This window comes from Cuculus canorus, chromosome 26, assembly GCF_017976375.1.
Source record: "Cuculus canorus isolate bCucCan1 chromosome 26, bCucCan1.pri, whole genome shotgun sequence".
Classification (NCBI taxonomy): Eukaryota; Metazoa; Chordata; class Aves; order Cuculiformes; family Cuculidae; genus Cuculus; species Cuculus canorus.
The window spans coordinates 6779366-6797735 of NC_071426.1; the positions used below are offsets into that span (position 1 = coordinate 6779366).

At 55.1% G+C, this 18370-nt stretch overlaps 2 protein-coding genes across 2 annotated transcripts; one reads left to right on the top strand and one right to left on the bottom strand.

The window, feature by feature from the left end:
• The first annotated feature begins 1858 nt into the window (after nt 1–1858).
• On the top strand, nt 1859–18058 carry STARD7 (StAR related lipid transfer domain containing 7). The gene is made up of 8 exons (XM_054049586.1): nt 1859–2025; nt 8093–8268; nt 12428–12477; nt 13610–13720; nt 14241–14323; nt 14571–14670; nt 15849–15933; nt 17610–18058. The coding sequence occupies exons 1-8, from the start codon at nt 1961–1963 to the stop codon at nt 17795–17797; spliced, it is 858 nt and encodes a 285-aa protein (XP_053905561.1). The 5' UTR covers nt 1859–1960; the 3' UTR covers nt 17798–18058.
• On the bottom strand, nt 8294–12419 carry LOC128849191 (uncharacterized). Its single transcript, XM_054049585.1, has 2 exons — nt 9860–12419; nt 8294–8353 (listed from the first exon to the last, which is right to left on the bottom strand). The coding sequence occupies exons 1-2, from the start codon at nt 11309–11311 to the stop codon at nt 8300–8302; spliced, it is 1506 nt and encodes a 501-aa protein (XP_053905560.1). The 5' UTR covers nt 11312–12419; the 3' UTR covers nt 8294–8299.
• Nucleotides 18059–18370: the final 312 nt, after the last annotated feature.

The window sequence follows — 18370 nt, forward strand, 5'->3', positions numbered from 1 at the left end:
ATTGCTCCCCAGCAGACACCCCTGCTGCACCCACTGCCCTGCACCCCCCAAAATCCCTGTCCTACACCTAAAGCCCTGCACCCCAGTAGCCGCCCCTGGCTGTGCCCACTGCACCCCAATAACTGTCTCAACCTGCACCCACTGCCATACACCCCCTGCCTGCTCCCTGGTGCCCTGCACCCCATTGCACCCAAATAAACATCCCTGTCCCGCTCCTCACTGCCCTGCACCCCAGTAACAAGCCCTGCCCCATACCTGGGGCCCCACAGCCCTCTGCCCCACTGCACCCCAATACCTGCCCTGCCCTCACCCACTGCCCTGCACCCCGGTACCCACACATGCCTATACCTCAATACCCAGCCCTGCCTGCTCTCCATTGCACCCCAACATCCACCCCTGCCTGCACCCACTGCTCTGCACTCCCAAAAATCCCTATCCTAAAGCCCTGCTCCCATCACCCTGCACCCCAATACCCAGCCTTCCTTGCACCCTAATAACCACCCCGCCTGCTTACCACTGCCCTAGCACCGCAATACCCAGCCCTGCCTGCTCTCCATTATACCCCAATACCCATCCTACCTGCAGCCCCTGCCCTGCACCCCCAAAAATCCCTATCCTACACCTAGAGCCCTGCACCCACTGCACTGCACCCCAGTAACCACCCCTGCGAGCGCCCCAATACACCCCTTGCCTGCTTCCTGGTGTCCTCCACCCCATTACACCCCAATAAACAACACTGTGCCACTACCCACTGCCCTGCACCCCCAAAAATCCCTACTATACACCTAAAGCCCTGCTCCCACTTCCCTGCACCTCAATAGCCCTGCACCCACTGCACCCCAATAACTGGCTTTACCTGCACGCAATGCCCTGCACCCCCCAAAAATCCCTATCCTACAACTGAAGCCCTGCACCCACTGTCCTACACCCCAATAACTACCCTGCCTGCTCCCTGGTGCCCTGCACCCCATTGCTCCCCATTGCTCCCTATTGCACCCCATTGCTCCTCATTGCTCCCCACTGCACCCCATTGCTCCCTATTGCATCCCATTTCTCCCCATTGCACCTCATTGCTCCCCATTGCACCCCACTGCTCCCCATTGCACCCACTGCTCCCTTCGCTCCTCATTGCTCCCAGTGAATCCATTGATCCCATCGTTCCCATGACTCCCATTGCTCTCATTGCACCCAGAGCTCCCCATTGATCCCACTGCTCCCCAGACCGCCCACCCCCTCCTCCTTCCCCGCTACGGGCCGGGCTCTACCCAGCACCAGCCAATAGCGACGGCAGACGGCGGGTATTGACCAATGGCGTTACCGCATCGCCCCAGTCAATGGCAGCGCGGGGCGGAGCGGCCGCTGACCGTGACGGCGGGGGCGGGACATCTCGGCGGCAGCCAATCAAATGCCGGCATGGCGCTTTCCCAGCCAATCGCGTGGATGATCCTCCCATTCAATGGCGGCGGGGGCGGGGCCTCACTCCAGCCAATCAGATCCGGCGCGGCTCTCCCAGCCAATCGCGTGGCTTCCCCGCCCATTTAATGGCGGCGGGGCGGGGCATAGCGCCTCAGCCAATGGCGCGACCGTCCCGCCCCGTTAATGGCGGCCGGGGCGGGCCCTGTCTCTGCCGGCCAATCCACGGCCACCCCTACGCTGCCGCAGCCAATGGCTTTCGTCCCCGCTGTGCTGCGGCCAATGGCGCGGCGGGGCGGGGCGGCGGGGCTCGGTGGCGGCAGCGATGCTGCAGCCGCGGCGGCCGCTCGCCGTCCTGCTCATTCGCTGCGCCCGCGCCGCCCGGCCCGGGCCGCGCCCGCCCCCGCCGCCGGCTCCGCCCGGGGCCCCCGCGGGGCGGCGGCGGCTGCTGGGGCTGCTGGGCGGTGTCACCGGGCCGCGGGCGCGCCGGGGCCGCGGGGGGAGCCGGGGCCGCCCCGCCGCCGCCGCCACCGCCACCGGCCGCCTCATGGCCGCCCTGGCCGGGGTCTTCGTGTGGGACGGGCAGCGCATCGAGGAGGAGGAGCTGCGGCGGTGCGTGCGCGGGGGCGGCGGGGACGGCGCCGCGAGACACCCCGGGACCCCTGGAGCCCCCCCGCCCTTCGGGGCAGGGTGACCCGCTTCCTCCGAGCCCCTTCGATCCCCCTCCCGAGCCCTGCGAGCAGGGTTGACCCCATTCCTCCGGGAGCCCCCCTTGTCCCCAGGGTGTCCCATCCTTGCCGAGTCCCTGCTCTTCTGTCAGGTGCCTCCCACATCCCCAGGGTGTCCCCACCTTCTCTGGTTGCACCATGGGCTTGGGATTCTCCCCCCTGCAATCCTTAAGGCGCCCCCCCCCCCCCCCATCCCCGGGATGCTCCATCCCTGCTGGGTGCCCTGCCCCCCCTTTTTTCCAGGTGCTCCCCACCCCCCCAGGGTGTCCCCCTTCTTCTAGGTGCCCCCCACATCCCCAGGGTGTACTCCCCTCCTCCAGGCATATCCTGGACTTGGGATCCTCCCCACATCCCCAGGGTGCCCCTCACTTTCCTCTGAGAGCCCCTCCACATCCCAAGGGTGTCCCCACCTCCTACGGGTGTTCCTCGGGCTTGGGATTCCTCCCACACCTTTAAGGTGCCCAGTGTCCCCCCTTTTCCAGGTGCCCCCTGTGTCCCCAGGGTGTCTCCCCTTCTTCCAGGTGCCCCCGTGTCCCCCCTTCTCCAGGCACATCCTGAGCTTGGGATCCCTCCCCCCCATCCCAAGGGTGCTCCCCCATTTCCTCTGGGAGCCCCCCACGTCCCCAGGGTGTCCCTACCTCCTACGGGTGTGCCCTGGGCTTGGGATCCCCCCCAGGTCTTTAAGGTGCCCCCCACGTCCCGGGGTGCCCCATCTTTGCTGGATGCTCCCCACATCTCCAGGTTGTCCCGCTTTCTCCAGGTGCTCCCTGTATCCCCAGGGTGTCCCCACCTCTTCTAGGTGCACCTTGGGCTTGGAATCCCCCTCATGTCCTTAAGGTACCCCCCCCCTTCCTCCAGGTTCCCCCCACATCCCCAGGGTGCCCCCCTTATTCCAGGTGCTCCCGATGTCCCCAGGGTGTCCCATCCCTGCTGGGCTCCTCCCACATCCCCAGGATGCCCTTCTGTCAGGTGCCCCCTATATCTCCTTCTCTGGGTGCACCCTGGGCTTGGGATCCCCCTCACATTCTTATGGTACCCCCATATGGCCGCCGCTCCTCAAATCCTCCCTGGACAGGGTGCCTCTCCTAAATCCTGCCGTGGCTGCTGGCCTGGCAGGGTCTCCCAGTTTTTCTGTGCTTGGGGGGTGCCCCCTTCCCCTAAATCCCATCCCCACATGGTGCCCCCGCCGCAAATCAACTGGGGCCTTGGGGTGACGCCTTACACCTCCATTTCTCTGCTTGGTGCCCCCCCCGCCCTGGGATCTGGGGGATGCTCCCTTGCCCCCCAAATCCTGCTCCAACAGCCTGGCTCTCCCAAACCCTCCCTGCGGTGGGTTTTGGGGTGTCTCCCTGCACCCTCTTCCCTGGGGGTGCTGTGGAAAGAGGTCCCCCCAGTACTGGGGGGGGGTGATGTGTCCTGTTATAGGGTGGTCCCATTGTGCCGCTACTTGGAACATTTACACCTGGGGGACAGTGCCAGCATTGGGGGACACAGACAGTTCTCCCTGAACTGATAGGATGGGACCCACTGACCTTTCCGGTTGTGTTTTGGGATGGTGGTGGAAGCATGCAGCTTCATTTAGGCATAATTATCCAGTGCCAAAGCGAGGAGTGAGTCAGGAGAGGGTAATTAAAGCCTAAGGAGAAGCTCAGGGTGCTCAGGGGCATCGCTGGGATTCCCTTCTCTCAAGCTTTGTGTCCAGGTGCCTCATCCAGACTATCCAGTGAGTGTTGAGCACCTGGCGTTTCCTTAAGTAGCTACCCTGCATCTTAATTAAACCCTGGAGCTAATGAGCAGCAGCCCTCGAACCTTGCTTTATGGCAACTCCCAACATTTTAGGGTGATCCCCAGCCCCTCCAATGCTGGAAAAAGCACTAAATCCTGGGTTTATTGAGGAGCCCCTGCTTTACGTCGCATGACATTTAGGGCAAGGATAAACCCTGCCTGGTGTTTTCCAGCAGGCTCAGCAGCGCTCGGCTTAGGTTTGGGATTAGAAGCTGAGCCGGTCTTTCCTCCTTCAAGGTTACTCTTGCAGGCTTGAGCCTCCTTCTTAATTTGAGGACTCTTCCAGTTCACTTCTATCGTTCCTCTTTATTATTTAGTGCCTTCCTCGTTGCTTTCATCGTTTTCTCTCCCTCATGGCTCGCCAGGTTCCAGTGTGGAGTCCTCAGGAAAGGCTTTGCTCACTGTTATCCTGAGTTAGAGTTGCAGGAGGGCTTGACCAGAGAGCTTTGCTCTCTTTTCTTTGGTGGTTTTGATGTTGCAGGTGGAAGCGTGCCACTCGCAGGCTCAAAATGAGGGCAGAAGTAAATAAATCGAGTAAAACTGTGCCATGAAACTCTTCCTGCTTGGCTCTGCCCTCCCAGTGGCTCCATGTCAGGCAGGGAGGTGCGTCTCCTCCCCAGGTTTAAAATAGCTCCCTGCTTCGGCATCGTCTTTCTTTTCCCCTCCCAGCTTGCTGTCACCTTTGTCCCATTATTTAACTTTATGGGAGGTATTTTTCTTCATAAAACCAAACTCCCCGCGCTGGTGGTGCTGACCCCACTTTCTGCCGTGGACGTTGTAGTCAAAAATGGTGTAGGAGAGCTCAGCCCGTGGCCGGTGTCACCTCTGCTCTGTCCCGTGCAGTGGCATCCTGATCCTGGCCACCGCGATGCCGTCACTGACACGAGGCCCAGGCTGGCCCAGGGGCAATGGTGATTGCCTGTCCTTCAGCTCCTGGCTAACGAAGGCACCTTGGCTAATGAAGGCGCCTCGGTGCAGTCGATGGCATAGTGGAACCCCTGCCCAAGTGAGAGCTTTGCTGCCGGGCTGGGAGGCTCTAAGCTTCGTTTGGAAATGAAAATGTGGAGGTGAAAGCGTGGGCTGAGCTCCAGGGGTTCTGCAGCCGTCCCAGCGCTGGTGAGGTTGTTCGGATTCCAGGTGTTGCAGCTCTGTGCCCCATTCTTGGGAAAGGGGACCTTAGGGGCTTGTTTCTTGTGGCCTGAGAAGGAGGGACTAGGACCCTGCTGACAGCAGCCACATGGTGTGATAAATCCTGTGGCTGTTGGTTTTCCAGTTCATCTCCGATGGGGCTGGAAGTGGTGAAGTAGGAGCGTGGAGGTTTTGCTTCCTGCCCTGGTCCCTTCCCATCCCGCTGCTCTCCATGGAGCAGCTCCGTTGCTGTCATGGAGATGATCCAGCTGAGGAAGGACTCCTGGTCCTGATTCCCTGGCTCAGCGCTGCTCCTGCAGGATCCTTGCCTTCCGCAATTCCTGCTCTGGTTTCGCTGTCCCAGCCTGGGCTGTGTCCAGGAGAGGAACCAGCTCATGGCGTAAGGGAGCGGATGAACCCGAGGTGGAAAGGAGGTGATGAGGGAGTGGGGCTCTCCCTGCTTGGCGAGATTACCAGCAGGGCTTTGAGGGTATGGAGGAGCATGTGTGGGGGGGTCACACCGTAGCTGAGCCCCTCAAACCTGGAAGTAGATGAATGTGGGGATCAGATTTGTCCTGCAAAGCTTTGGGACCAGCCCAGGGCAGGATGGGAGCTGGGCAACTTCCAGGGACCAGGGACATGAATTCAGCCAGACCGGCAGGAGCTGCCTTGCAGGTTACAAATTAGTGCTGGAGTTCTGGCTGATGCTAATTACTTTAGTGTAATTAGTGACTTCAGGCACTGCCAGAAGGGTTTAAAGTGAGGGATCCTCCTTCCCTGAGACTGAGGACTCCAGGTGCAGATAAACCAGCCCATCCTCTCTAATGGTTTATTCTGGGTTCCTCTCTGCTGGCTCATTCTGGGTTTCTCTCTAATGGTTCATTCTGCAGGGCTGATGCTGCAGCTCAAAGGGATTTATCTGGCAGAGGGAGGGCCTCCTGGCCTCTTCTCTTCCCCCGTATTTATGAGACCTAGGATCTGAATCCACTTCCAGTTTCTGTAGGTGCAGGACACTGGAGCTGGGGAGGTTGATGGTCCATGGAGCCACATTCGTGGGAAACCCTGGCTGCTCTGGCTCCTTTCCTCTTGCAGGAGAGGCTGTGGTTCCCTTTCGCTGCCTCCCAACCTCTGCCTGCCAACCGGGGATTCCTTCTTGTTGCTTTGTGAGCTGAGATGGGCTCTCAGGAGCCGGCCCAGCCCTGGAACGGCGGGTATCCCCATCTCCTTCCCTCCGTACCTCCTCTTGTACCCCAAGTCTAATGACTTCATACCTACATGCCTTTAATTGAAACCCCCTTCTCTTCCCTAAATCCATCTTACTTCCTCTTTCATCCTGTGCTGTTGTGTTTTCCTTCATGGAAAGGTCAGGGACAGGGGAGGTTCTGTCTGCTGGATCTCACAGGGGTCAAAGAAAAGCACTTTCCATCCATACAAGGAACAAATCTGTGCATGATTCCCTTAGGAACAGCCAGCAAAAGCCCCCCACCTTCTGGTTTTTAACCTTCTGCTCCCTGAAGTGCACGCCCTGCAGGTGCGGGTGCCATTGTGTGGTGCCAGGGGACTGTGGCCATGCTCAACCCCAGACTGGGTTTCTACCCTGTGAGAGGAGTTGGAAGCCTCCTGAACACTCAGCAGTACGATTTTCAGTGCTGTGTAACATAGATAATGGCTTTAAATTGGAGTGGGAAGGTTTAGATGAGACATGAGGAAGAAATTCATTATGATGAGGGTGGGGAGGCCCTGGCCCAGGTTGCCCAGAGCAGTGGTGGCTGCCCCATCCCTGGGGGTGTTCAAGGCCAGGTTAGATGGGGCTTGGAGCCCCTGATCCAGTGGGAGGTGTTCCTGCCCATGGCAGGGGTGGGACTGGATGGGCTTTGAGGTCCCTTCCGCCCCAATCCATTCCAGGTTTCTATGATATAAGCACACAGGACCCTTGAGATGAAAGAGAAAGTCCACAAGAATGCATTTTCTTGTGAAGAGCAGCTGAAGGAACTGGGATTGTTTGACCCAGAGCATCTTACTGGGCTTCTAAGCAAGAAAAAAGGACACCTTGGAGGAAGACAAGAGGAGTGTTCGCAGTCTGCGCCCCAGAACCCCCTGCTCAGCTCTGCTGCCATGGGCAGCGCTGTCAGCAGCCACTGTCCCCCAGCCTTGGTGTCAGCTCGGTCACCGGCAAGAGACTCTTGCTCGCGTCGCTCTCCTGGCAGATCACAAGTGATGGTCGACAGTGGCTGAATGTGAGCTAGCAGTGGCCCTGGTGGCCAAGAAGGGCAACAGTGTCCTGGCTTGGATCAGCCATGGTGTGGCCAGCAGGAGCAGGGATGGGATCGTGCCTCTGGACTTGGTGAGGCTGCACCTTGAATCCTGGGTTCAGTTTTGGGCCTCTCACTCCAAGAAGGACATTGAGGGGCTGGAGCACGTCTGGAGAAGGAAACGTAGCTGGGGAAGGGGCTGGAGAACAGAGGTTATGGGAGTGGCTGAGGGCCCTGGGGCTGTTTAGCCTGGAGAAGAGGAGGCTGAGGGGACACCTCACTGCTATCTGCAGCTCCAGGAAAGGAGGTTGTGGTGAGGTGGGTGCTGGGCTCTGCTCCCAAGTGATAAGATGAGATGAGAGGAAATGGCCTCAAGTTCTGCCAGGGGAGGTTTAGATTGGATATTAGGGAAAAATGTCTTTACTGTCAGAGTGGTGAAGCCCTAGACCAGGCTGCCCAAAGCAGTGGTGGAGTCTCCATACCTGGAGGGGTTAGAAAACTGCAGATGTGGAGCTTCAGGACATGGTTTGGTCGGAATGGTGGGGTTGGTCTGACAGCTGGACTGGATGAGCTGAGAGGGCTTTCCCAACCTTAAAGATTTCCTGACTCTGTGCCAATGAGCGACCCGAGCAGATAAGGGAGCCCTGGCTGCTCTTTGCACACCAAAACCCCTCTGGGTGATTCCTGCTGTTGAGCGTGTGGTTTTGCTACTCCCAAACTTCTCCATCTCAGCAGAAAGGCTCAAACAATGCTTTGGTGACTCCCTGTTTTCCTGTCTACTCACAGATCTGCGCAGGAGATGAAGCACATGGAGAACATATCCAGCCTGTTACAGGGCAGCAGCCCGGACCGAGAGGCGATCGTCGCAGCTGGGGAGCAGCCTTGGGAGATGATCATGGACAAGAAGCACTTTAAGCTCTGGCGGCGGCCGATCGAGGGCACCCACTTATACCAGTACCGAGGTAATGGTGCTTTCTGTACCTTGCCCGTAGCTCATTTTTCCATCCTTGAGGGGTGTCCTCCTTGCATCCCACCTGCCCTGCATTTCTAGGAAACCAAAACAAATGGGACTTGCCATCATTGTGTCTCTGCCTGCAGATCCTGCCCCTCCCTCAGCACTCTGGAGGGTCCCAGCCCTGCCCACCTGCCTCAGAAAGTGCTCTTTTGTTTTACTCTCGCTGTGCTGAGATCGAGGCTTGCTTTTCATAGAATCATAGAATATGGCTAGCCAGGATGCTGTCAATTAAAGATGCTGTCAATGGTCACAGAATCACAGAATCACAAGGTTGGAAAGGACCCACTGGATCATCGAGTCCAACCATTCCTAACACTCCCTAAACCATGTCCCTCAGCACTTCATCCACCCATTCCTTAAACACCTCCAGGGAAGGCGACTCGACCACCTCCCTGGGCAGCTGTTCCAGTACCCAGTGACTCCTACTGTGAAGAATTTTTTTCTGATATCCAACCTGAACCTCCCCTGACGGAGCTTCAGACCATTCCCTCTTGTCCTGTCCTCTGTCACTTGGGAGAAGAGCCCAGCTCCCTCCTCTCCACAACCTCCTTTCAGGTAGTTGTAGAGAGTAATAAGGTCTCCCCTCAGTCTCCTCTTCTCCAGGCTAAACAACCCCAGCTCTCTCAGCTGCTCCTCGTCAGACTTGTTCTCCAGCCCCTCACCAGCTTCGTTGCTCTTCTCTGGACACACTCCAGAGCCTCAACATCCTTCTTGCGGTGAGGGGTCCAGAACTGAACACAGTATTCGAGGTGCGGTCTCACCAGTGCCGAGTACAGAGGGAGAATAACCTTCCTGGACCTGCTGGTGACCCCATTTCTGATCCAAGCCAAGATGCCGTTGGCCTTCTTGGCCACCTGGGCACACTGCTGGCTCATGTTCAGTCGGCTGTCAACCATCACCCCCAGGTCCTTCTCTTCCGTGCAGCTCTCCAGCCATTCTTCCCCCAGTCTGTAGCGCTGCATAGGGTTGTTGTGCCCCAAGTGCAGGACCCGGCATTTGGCCTTGTTAAACCTCATCCCATTGATCTCAGCCCAGCAGTCCAGCCTGTTCAGATTCCTTTGCAGAGCCTCCTACCCTCCAGCAGATCGACACTTCCTCCCAGCTTAGTGTCGTCTGCAAACTTGCTGACGGTGCACTCAATGCCTTCATCCAGGTCATTGATAAAGACATTGAACAGAGCTGGACCAAGTACTGAGCCCTGAGGAACTCCACTTGTGACTGGCCTCCAGCTGGAGTTAACTCCATTGACCACCACTCTCTGGGCCATCCAACCAGTTTTCAACCCAGGAGAGTGTGTGCCTGTCCAGGCCAGAGGCTGACAGTTTCTGAAGCAGAATGCTGTGAGAAACTGTGTCGAAGGCTTTACTGAAGTCCAAGAAGACTCCATCCACAGCCTTTCCCCCATCCAGTAATCGAGTGATTTTGTCATAGAAGGTGATCAGGTTAGTTTGGCAAGATCTGCCTTTTGTAAACCCATGTTGACTGGGCCTGATCACCCGGTTCTCTTGCATGTGCTTCATGATAGCACTCAAGATTACCTGTTCCATGACTTTCCCCGGCACTGAGGTGAGACTGACAGGCCTGTAGTTCCCCGGATCCTCTCTGCAACCCTTCTTGTATATGGGTACAACATCAGCCAGCCTCCAGTCCAGTGGAACTTCCCCAGTCAGCCAGGACCTCTGGAAGATGATGGATAGGGGTTTGGAAAGGACATCCGCCAGCTCCTTCAATACTCTTGGGTGGATCCCATCCGGCCCCATAGACGTGTGGGCGTCTAGCTGGGCAAGCAAGTCTCTAACCGCCTCCTCTTGGATCACGGGAGCCTCATTCTGCCCCTCTAACTCTTGGATTTGTAAACAGAAGGAAGAACTTTCTTTGCTATTAAAGGCTGAGGCGAAGAAGGCATTAAGTACCTCAGCCTTGTCCTTATCCCCTGTCACTGTTATTCCTTCTGCATCCAATAGAGACTGGATATTCTCCCTCATCCTCCTTTTCCTGTTAATGTATTTGTAGAAAGACTTTTTGTTGTCTTTCACAGACTTAGCGAGTTTTATTTCTAGTTGGGCCTTGGCCCTCCTGATTTTTTCCCTGCACGATCTCACTTCCTCCCTGTAGTCCACCCAAGATGCCTGTCCTTTCCTCCAAAGCACATAGAGCTTCTTCTTATTATTGACACATCTTGAGATCTCCCTGCTCCACCAAGCTGGCTTTTCCCCCCGCCGGCTCCTTTTCCGGAACACAGGGATGGCCTGCTCTTGAGCTGCTAGGATTTCACTTTTCAAGAGCGCCCAGCCCTCATGGGCTCCCTTGCCCTGAAGGACTGTTTCCCACAGGACTTTGCTAATCAACCTTCTGAACAGGCCAAAGTCTGCCCTCTGGAAGTTTAATGTGACTGTTTTGCTAACCCCCTTCTTTATCCCACCTAGAACTGAAAACCCTATCATCTCATGATCACTTAATCCCAGGCATCCTCCAACCGTCAAATCCCCAACAAGACCTTCTCTATTCACAAACAGCAGGTCTAGGAAGGCACCCTCCCTTGTTGGTTCACTAACCAGTTGTGCGAGGGAGTTGTCTTCCATGCACTCTAGGAACCTCCTAGACTGTTTCCTTTCTGCTGTATTGTACTCCCAGCAGACATCCGGAAAGTTAAAGTCACCCACAAGGACAAGAGGCAGAGATTTAGAGACTGTCCCCAGCTGTTTATAGAAGAGCTCATCAGCTGCTTCTTCTTGGCTGGGTGGTCTGTAACAGACTCCTATCACAAAGTCCCCCTTCTTGTGGGCTCCTCTGATTTTAACCCATAGGCACTCGATCCCATCCTCACCGTAATCCAGTTCAAGAGTATCAAAGCACTCTTTAACATAGAGGGCTACCCCGCCTCCTTTCCTACCCTTCCTGTCCCACCTGAAGAGTTTATACCCCCCCCGTAGCTGTACTCCAGTTATGTGAGTCATCCCACCACGTTTCTGTGATGGCAATGACATCATAGTCACCTCGCCCTACAACAGCTTCCAGCTCATCCTTCTTATTGCCCATGCTGCGTGCATTGGTGTAAATGCACTTCAGCTGGGCTGATGAACCTTCAGCCCTCGTAAAGGGAAGAGAGTTTATTCTCGATTGACTGGTCCTTGGAATAACTAATTCCACAGACCCAGTTTCATCCTTACTGTCCCCACTTGTACTCGCCCTCACTTGCCCTGTTGTGGTGTACTGGTGGTCCTCTCCAGCACACCATTTCTCAGCCGCCGGTTTCCCACTTCCAGGCTCATTCCCAACTAGCCTGGTCTCCTCCCCTTCCCCCTTCACATCTAGTTTAAAGCTCTATTTAAGAGCCTAACTAGATTTTTAGAGATAACTTTAGTCCCCCTTGGAGACAAGTATGACCCATCCCTAGTAAGAAACCTGGGGGTGGGTGGGTCACCTCATGATCAAAGAAGCCAAAGCCTCTCTCCTCACACCAGGAGTCCTCCTGGTCCTCCTGAGGCTTGTTGAGGAGGATTCTGCCCTTCTATTCCTCTCTTGTGAGACCCCACCTGGAGTCCTACTTCCAGTTCTGGAATCCTCAATATAAGAATCGTAGAATAGTTTGGGTTGGAAGGGACCTTAAAGCCCATCCAGTTCCACCTCCTGCCATAGGCAGGGACACCTCCCACTGGACCAGGGGCTCCAAGCCCGTCCAACCTGGCCTTGAACACCTCCAGGGATAGGGCAGCCACCACTGCTCTGGGCAACCTCAGCCAGGGCCTCCCTAACATCATCATGAAGAAATTCCTCCTTATGTCTGGTCTAAATCTGCCCCTCTCCAGTTTGTACCCATCGCACCTCGTCCTATCACTCCATGCCTTTAAAAAAGTCCCTCCCCAGCTTTCCTGGAGCCCCTTTCAGTACTGGAAGCTGCTCTAAGGTCTCCTCGGAGCCTTCTCTTCTCCAGGCTGAACAACCCCAACTCTCTCAGTCTGTCCTCATATGGGAGGTGCTCCGGCCCTCGGATCATCTTTGTAGCCTCCTCTGGACCCGTTCCAACAGCTCGATCTCCTTCTTATGTTGAGGATTCCAGAACTGGACACTCAATTTTTTGCCTGAAAATTTCCTCTTTTCTGCAGTGTTTGGGTCGTACACGGATGTCACTCCCCGGCAGTTCTTCAACGTGCAGGTGAGTGTGAGACCTGGGCCGGACAGCCTCATCCGGAGGGGTGAGATAAGAGAAACGGTGAATATTCCCTTCTCTTTACACCACATTTGTGATCTGGAGCCCATCCCGATACAGAAGCAGGATGAGTTATCCCACACCCTGATCAGGTTTTGCTGCTCATCTCTGCTTGAAATGAAGGACGTAGGCTGTGATCGGTTGCGGGAGCTCGGTGGATGTCGCGGTTCAGCCCCACCCCAATTTGGCGGCTTGAGCTGAGCAGTTGGGCTCCCATTTCCTTTCCACTTCACTTCAGGGAGAGGGAAATGAGAGGAAAATGACCTGTGGGCTGGAAACGAAAACAGTTTTAATGAAATAAAAATTATGAGGGGAAAAATAAGAATTATAAGAACATAATAAAATATATACAGATATATGAAATTGCACTCCCAGCCCTCAATGACACCCCAGAGATGCTGCAGAGCAGGGACAGGGAAAAGGCAAGTAGCAATAGGGAGCTGGACTCGGAAACTGGATTTGGGAATGCATGGATATGGGATCAGGGGCAGAAAGAGAGATGAGGTCCTCACTGGACATTGGCTGGCAGAGAAGAGAGTGATATCCTTGTGATCCATCAGTTTTATCCTAGATATGAGGTATATGGAATGGAATCTCTGTTGGTCAGTTTGGGGTCCTGTCCACCCCTCCCTGCAGGTGCCACTGTCTTTGTCTTTGACTTACGACTCCACCAGCTCAAGAATGGCCTTGGTTTCTATAGGAATAAGGATAAGCGATGGCCTTTCTACATCCCAGTTATCCGTGTTATCACTTCTAGAGAGAAACCTTGCCTGAAAAACATGCTGTTAACTCAGATAATGAAGTTACTCAGACAAGACTGAGCTGAAGTTAGAAACCAATTCTGCTTTAGCTCAAACCTGAACAGTGGGTTTCCAGTCCCAGCTCGCTCTCTGTCCACCCTGCCAGCTCCTTGCACTTCCTCTTCTGGTGGCTTTCAAAGAGTGTTTAATCATTTCCTGGTAGGTAAAACGCCTGACCGTGATGCAGCTTGTTTCCACAGGATTAGGAAAAGGGATGCTTGCCCTCCATTAACAACGCTGTTGGGCTCTGTTGTGACTCAAGCTTTCTTTCTTGCCAGCTGGACACTGAATATAGGAAGAAGTGGGACTCGTTGGTCATCAAACTGGATGTAATAGAGAGAGACCTGGCCACCGGATCGGAAGTGATTCATTGGGTCACTCATTTCCCGGTGAGTTGCTCCTTATTCCCCGCTCTGGTGATCCTCTGTGCCCCTGGTGGTCTCACAGTGGGGTTAGGTTATGGAATCATAGAATAGTTTGGGTTGGAAGGGACCTTAAAGATCATCCAGTTCCACCCCTTGCCATGGGCAGGGACACCTCCCATTAGATGAGGCTGCCCAAGGTCCCATCCAACCTGGCCTTGAACACCTCCAGGGATGGGGCAGCCACCACTGCTCTGGGCAACCTCAGCCAGGGCCTCCCTAACATCATCATGAAGAAATTCCTCCTTATGTCCAGTCTAAATATGCCCCTCTCCAGTTTATACCCATTGCGCCTCGTCCTATCACTCCATGCCTTTAAAAAAGTCCCTCTCCAGCTTCCTTGGAGCCCCTTTCAGTACTGGAAGGTCACTGTAAGGTCTCCTCGGAGCCTTCTCTTCTCCAGGCTGAACAACCCCAACTCTCTCAGCCTGTCCTCATATGGGAGGTGCTCCAGATCCAGGTTGATGTTGTTCTTTCTCTCCCCCAGTACCCCATGTACTCGCGAGACTATGTCTACGTCCGACGGTACAGCGTGGACAAAGAGAACAACCTGATGGTACTGGTGTCGCGGTAGGTATTTCCAGGCTGACCTTCTTGAGGCTTTCTATCATCTCCCATCTCTGAAAAATAGTTGAGAGCTGGGTATAAATTTCAAGACCTTAATTTTAAACCATGCCAAAAAGCTCAGGAATCTCATCCGAGCCACTTTCTTGGGGGTGAAAACCTCGTTCTCTGAGTTCTCACATCCCAACTTGTCAGCAGATGCTTGGTGTAGTCCACATCCGGAGCCCATCCCTCCCTCCTCTCTTCCCTCCAGGGCAGTGGAGCATCCCAGTGTCCCTGAAGACCCTGAATATGTTCGTGTCAGAACCTATGAATCCCAAATGGTCATCCGTCCCCACAAAACCTTTGACGAGGTACGTGTTGGGGTGGGAAACAATGTGGAGGGCTTGTTTCAGGAGAGCTTCCCACTGCTCCAAGGGGAGCTGTACCTTCCTGGCCATCGTCTGTAGCACTAAGCTGGAATCAGTAGTCCAGAGTCAGAAAAGAAGGGTGAATTTGTTTCCCAAAAGCGAGGGAAACCCATCCAGGGGTGGTTTTCAAATGATCTGAAGCTCTGCCTCCACCTCTTGTGGGAGTGTGGTTCTCTTGAAGAACAAAATGCGCCATTTCAGAGCGCCAGGCTGCTTTAAAAAAGCCAGAAGCATCGCCAAGTCGTCTTCCCAGCATTTAATGTTCTTAGGGAAGCGTTGCTGGGTCTTTGCAGGGTATCCAGAGCCTGAAGGGAGGGTGCTGGGTTGGTGTAGAACAGCAGGAATCGTCTCCCTTCTCCAAAACAAACCTCCCTGTGTGCCTTCATGGTGCGTCTAAGGGGCTGCATCACCTTAACACTTCAGTTGGTTCCCTGAGGATCTCGTAGTGTTCACCCTGTTGGGAAGCTTGTATTGTGGCTTGGATCAGCCATGGGGTGGCCAGCAAGAGCAGGGCAGGGACTGGACTCCATGCTGGTGAGGCTGCACCTTAAATCCTGGGTTCAGTTTTGAGCCCCTCACTCCAAGAAGGACATTGATGACATTGATGGGCTGGAGCGTGTGTGGAGAAGGGAACAGAGCTGGGGAAGGGGCTGGAGAACAGGGGTTGTGGGAGCGGCTGAGGGCCCTGGGGCTGTTTAGCCTGGAGAAGAGGAGGTTGAGGGGAGACCTCATCGCTCTCTGCAGCTCCCGAAAGGAGGTTGTGGGGACATGAGTGCTGGGCTCTGCTCCCAAGTGACAGGTGATGGGATGAGAAGGAATGGCCTCAAGTTGCACCAGGGCAGGTTTGGAGTGGGTATTGGTAAAAATGTCTTTCCTGACAGAGTGGTGAAGCCCTGGACCAGGCTGCCCAGGGAGGTGGTGGAGTCTCCATCCCTTGGGAGAGGTTCAAAAAACATGTAGATGTGGTTTAGTGGGCACGGTGGGGTTGGGCTGGATGAGCTCAGAGGTCTTTTCCAACCTTAATAATTCTGTGATTCTGTGCAAACAGCCCTACAGGGAGTTGGGGTGCGGGTGCTGAGCTGCTCTGCCAGCTGGGGCTCACTCACCTTCTCCTCTCCCAGAACGGTTTTGACTACTTGCTGACCTACAGCGACAACCCGCAGACTGTCTTTCCCCGCTACTGTGTCAGCTGGATGGTCTCGAGCGGTGAGTGAGCTCGAGGTGGGGAGAAATCGCCCCTTGGTGAGGAACCCTTCCTGCTCCTTCCTCCAGAGCCAGCCCAGCCACTCCTGCTAGCCCCTTTCCACACCTGTGTGGGGCAGAAAACGGAGGGAGAAGCTTAAAAACAGAGACCTGGAGGAAACTTGTGGTGCCTTGGGTTGCCCTTCCTTTCTCTTCTGGACAACACCTTCAGCCTCACGGGGTGAATGTTGGAGTGTTCTGAGCCGGAACAGGAGTTGGAGTCAGTGATCCCTCTGGGTCATTTCCAACTCAGGACATTCCATGACTGGAAGGGAGGGAATCTTGCCTAGATTCCTGGCTGCAAGGATAAAAGGTGTCTGGGCACAGGGATGCTCCTTCTCTCCGATCTACCCCAGACAGAAAGGAAAAACAGGAGCATTTTTGCCGTTTTTTCCTTCTGCCTGGGTTAGGTCAGAGAGAAGGAGCATCTCTGTGCCTGGACACCTTTCCTTCTTGCAGCCAAAAAGTTTCTGCAATCGCATTCTTCCCCCTTGCACTGCACAGGGGAGAGAACTCCTGATTAGAGGCACAGCGACTCCCACCACAGAGCCTGGCTTTACCGGGGAGCGAAAAAGAGCATTTAATGGATCTGGCTGAGCTGTCCCTCCTGCAGAGCCACCTGCGAATAAGTCTGGAAGAGGCTGAGGTGCTCTTGGTCTTGCAATGACCATGGAAGCAGGCGCTCAGCGCTCCCCTCCAAGCAGGAGAAGGGCAGGAACTGGGAGAAAAAGGGTCTGTCGGCACCTTTAACTCGATCTATTCATCAGGGCAGGGTGGATAAAACCAGATATGTTGTCTGCGGTGATTTTTTTCACCCTCTTCTACCATCCCAGTAGACCCTGCAGCTAAAAAAGAGTTGAGATACATTTATTCAACACACTCAAGCATCACACCAGCCTTTTTTTCTTGTACCTCCCTGCATTGCCAGCCACTGAACCCTTTTTTCTTCTGGCTTGCACTCTTTAATGCCACTAAAAAGGTGGCTGAAGTGGCAGGGAGGGCTGGCATCACCCACGGTAACTGCACGGTGCAAGGACCACCTCCTTACCGTTCCTTTTTAGAACAGAAATGATTGATTGGAGGTGGGAGACCGGCATCTCCAGGCGGGACCGTGTGGAGCAGGGATGGTGATTTTAAACTTTAATTAATGTGTCATAGCTCACTCCCGGGTTGCTGAGACCAAAGTCAGGAGGCAGTGAGGCTCCCCAGGGCTTGCAAGAGGGGACGCCTAGCTCTGTGATCCTCCCACTCTTCTTCCATAACGGATCTCGGTGACTCACATTGGAGTTGATTGATTTTATTAACTAAAACCTCCACCATAAAGCACCTGCATGCGAGGTTGTAACTCAGCAGGAGGGTGGGAAGCAGCAGAAACCCAGTAAAACCAGCGAGGCTGTGGGATTCTCCTCAAATAAAGTGGCAGAGTGGTGTTATTGGGAGGGAAAAGGAAAATCAGGAGGGAGAAGGAAATCGAGGGATATGGGAATAGAGCTGGAGGAAGGGGAAGACAGGAGGATCTTCCCTGTGGTGTCTCCAGAGCCCAGCGGCTGTGGTGCTGAGCAAGATGCTCATCCCTCTCTCCTGCTTTGCCCATCCCTCTCGTGCTTTGCTTACCCTCTCCCACTTCTCCTTCCCACCAGGCATGCCGGATTTCCTGGAGAAGCTGCACACGGCAGCCCTGAAAGCCAAAAAGATGGAGATTGAAGTGCGGGACTATATGTCTGCCAAGCCCATCGAGAGCGGGGGCAGCGAAGGGAAGGCAGGTGTGGCCGCAGCAGAGCACAAAGGCGACGGGACCTGCAGCCCTGCCCAGCTGGAATACGCCTGAGGAGCTGAACCTCCACTCCTCCAGTCTCAGGACAGGGGGCTGGGCTCCAGACAGGGACTTTCGTGCCGTGCCACTGCCAGAGCTTAGTTCAGTTTTTCCCTCCCCGTCTGATCTTCAAAGCTCTGCTCCCTCGGGAGGACAGGGCTCCCATCTCCCGCGCCGTGTGTGTTTGTGGCCAGGGCGATGGAATCCCACCTTGTGTGATCATTTTTGCTGTACCAGTAAATATATCCCCTTTTCAACACGACAAAAATACCCAAAGCCCCCATGTTTCATCGCCTCTGCCCACCCCCTCCTTTTCTCATCCCTCTTCAGCCTCCCGACCTGGAATATTTTGGGATCTGGCTTTTGCACCACGGCAGTTGGAGGAGGATGCTCTGTGTCACCATCTCGGAGAGAAGTGACACACCTTCACCCTTCACCCCTTGAGGAGGGAGTGGCGTTACTGGTGTGGGGGCAGCCTGAACTGGTGAAACTGGAGAAAGATGATGGTTTTGAGTGGGTTTGAGCTGCTGGTTTGCTGTGGGGTTCGGGGCGGGGCAGCTTTTCACCTAGCTCCCAGTGACCCCACTG

Bases quoted from the DNA above. Each gene is read 5' to 3' on its own strand.
- STARD7 (XM_054049586.1), top strand. From the start codon at position 1,961: ATGGCCGCCCTGGCCGGGGTCTTCGTGTGGGACGGGCAGCGCATCGAG. The intron at 8,269-12,427 runs GTAATGGTGCTT...TCTTTTCTGCAG, and splicing joins CCACTTATACCAGTACCGAG to TGTTTGGGTCGTACACGGAT. The intron at 14,671-15,848 runs GTACGTGTTGGG...CTCCTCTCCCAG, and splicing joins CCCACAAAACCTTTGACGAG to AACGGTTTTGACTACTTGCT.
- LOC128849191 (XM_054049585.1), bottom strand. From the start codon at position 11,311: ATGATGTCATTGCCATCACAGAAACGTGGTGGGATGACTCACATAACT. The intron at 8,354-9,859 runs GTAATCTTGAGT...TTGGTTTCCTAG, and splicing joins CGGGGAAAGTCATGGAACAG to AAATGCAGGGCAGGTGGGAT.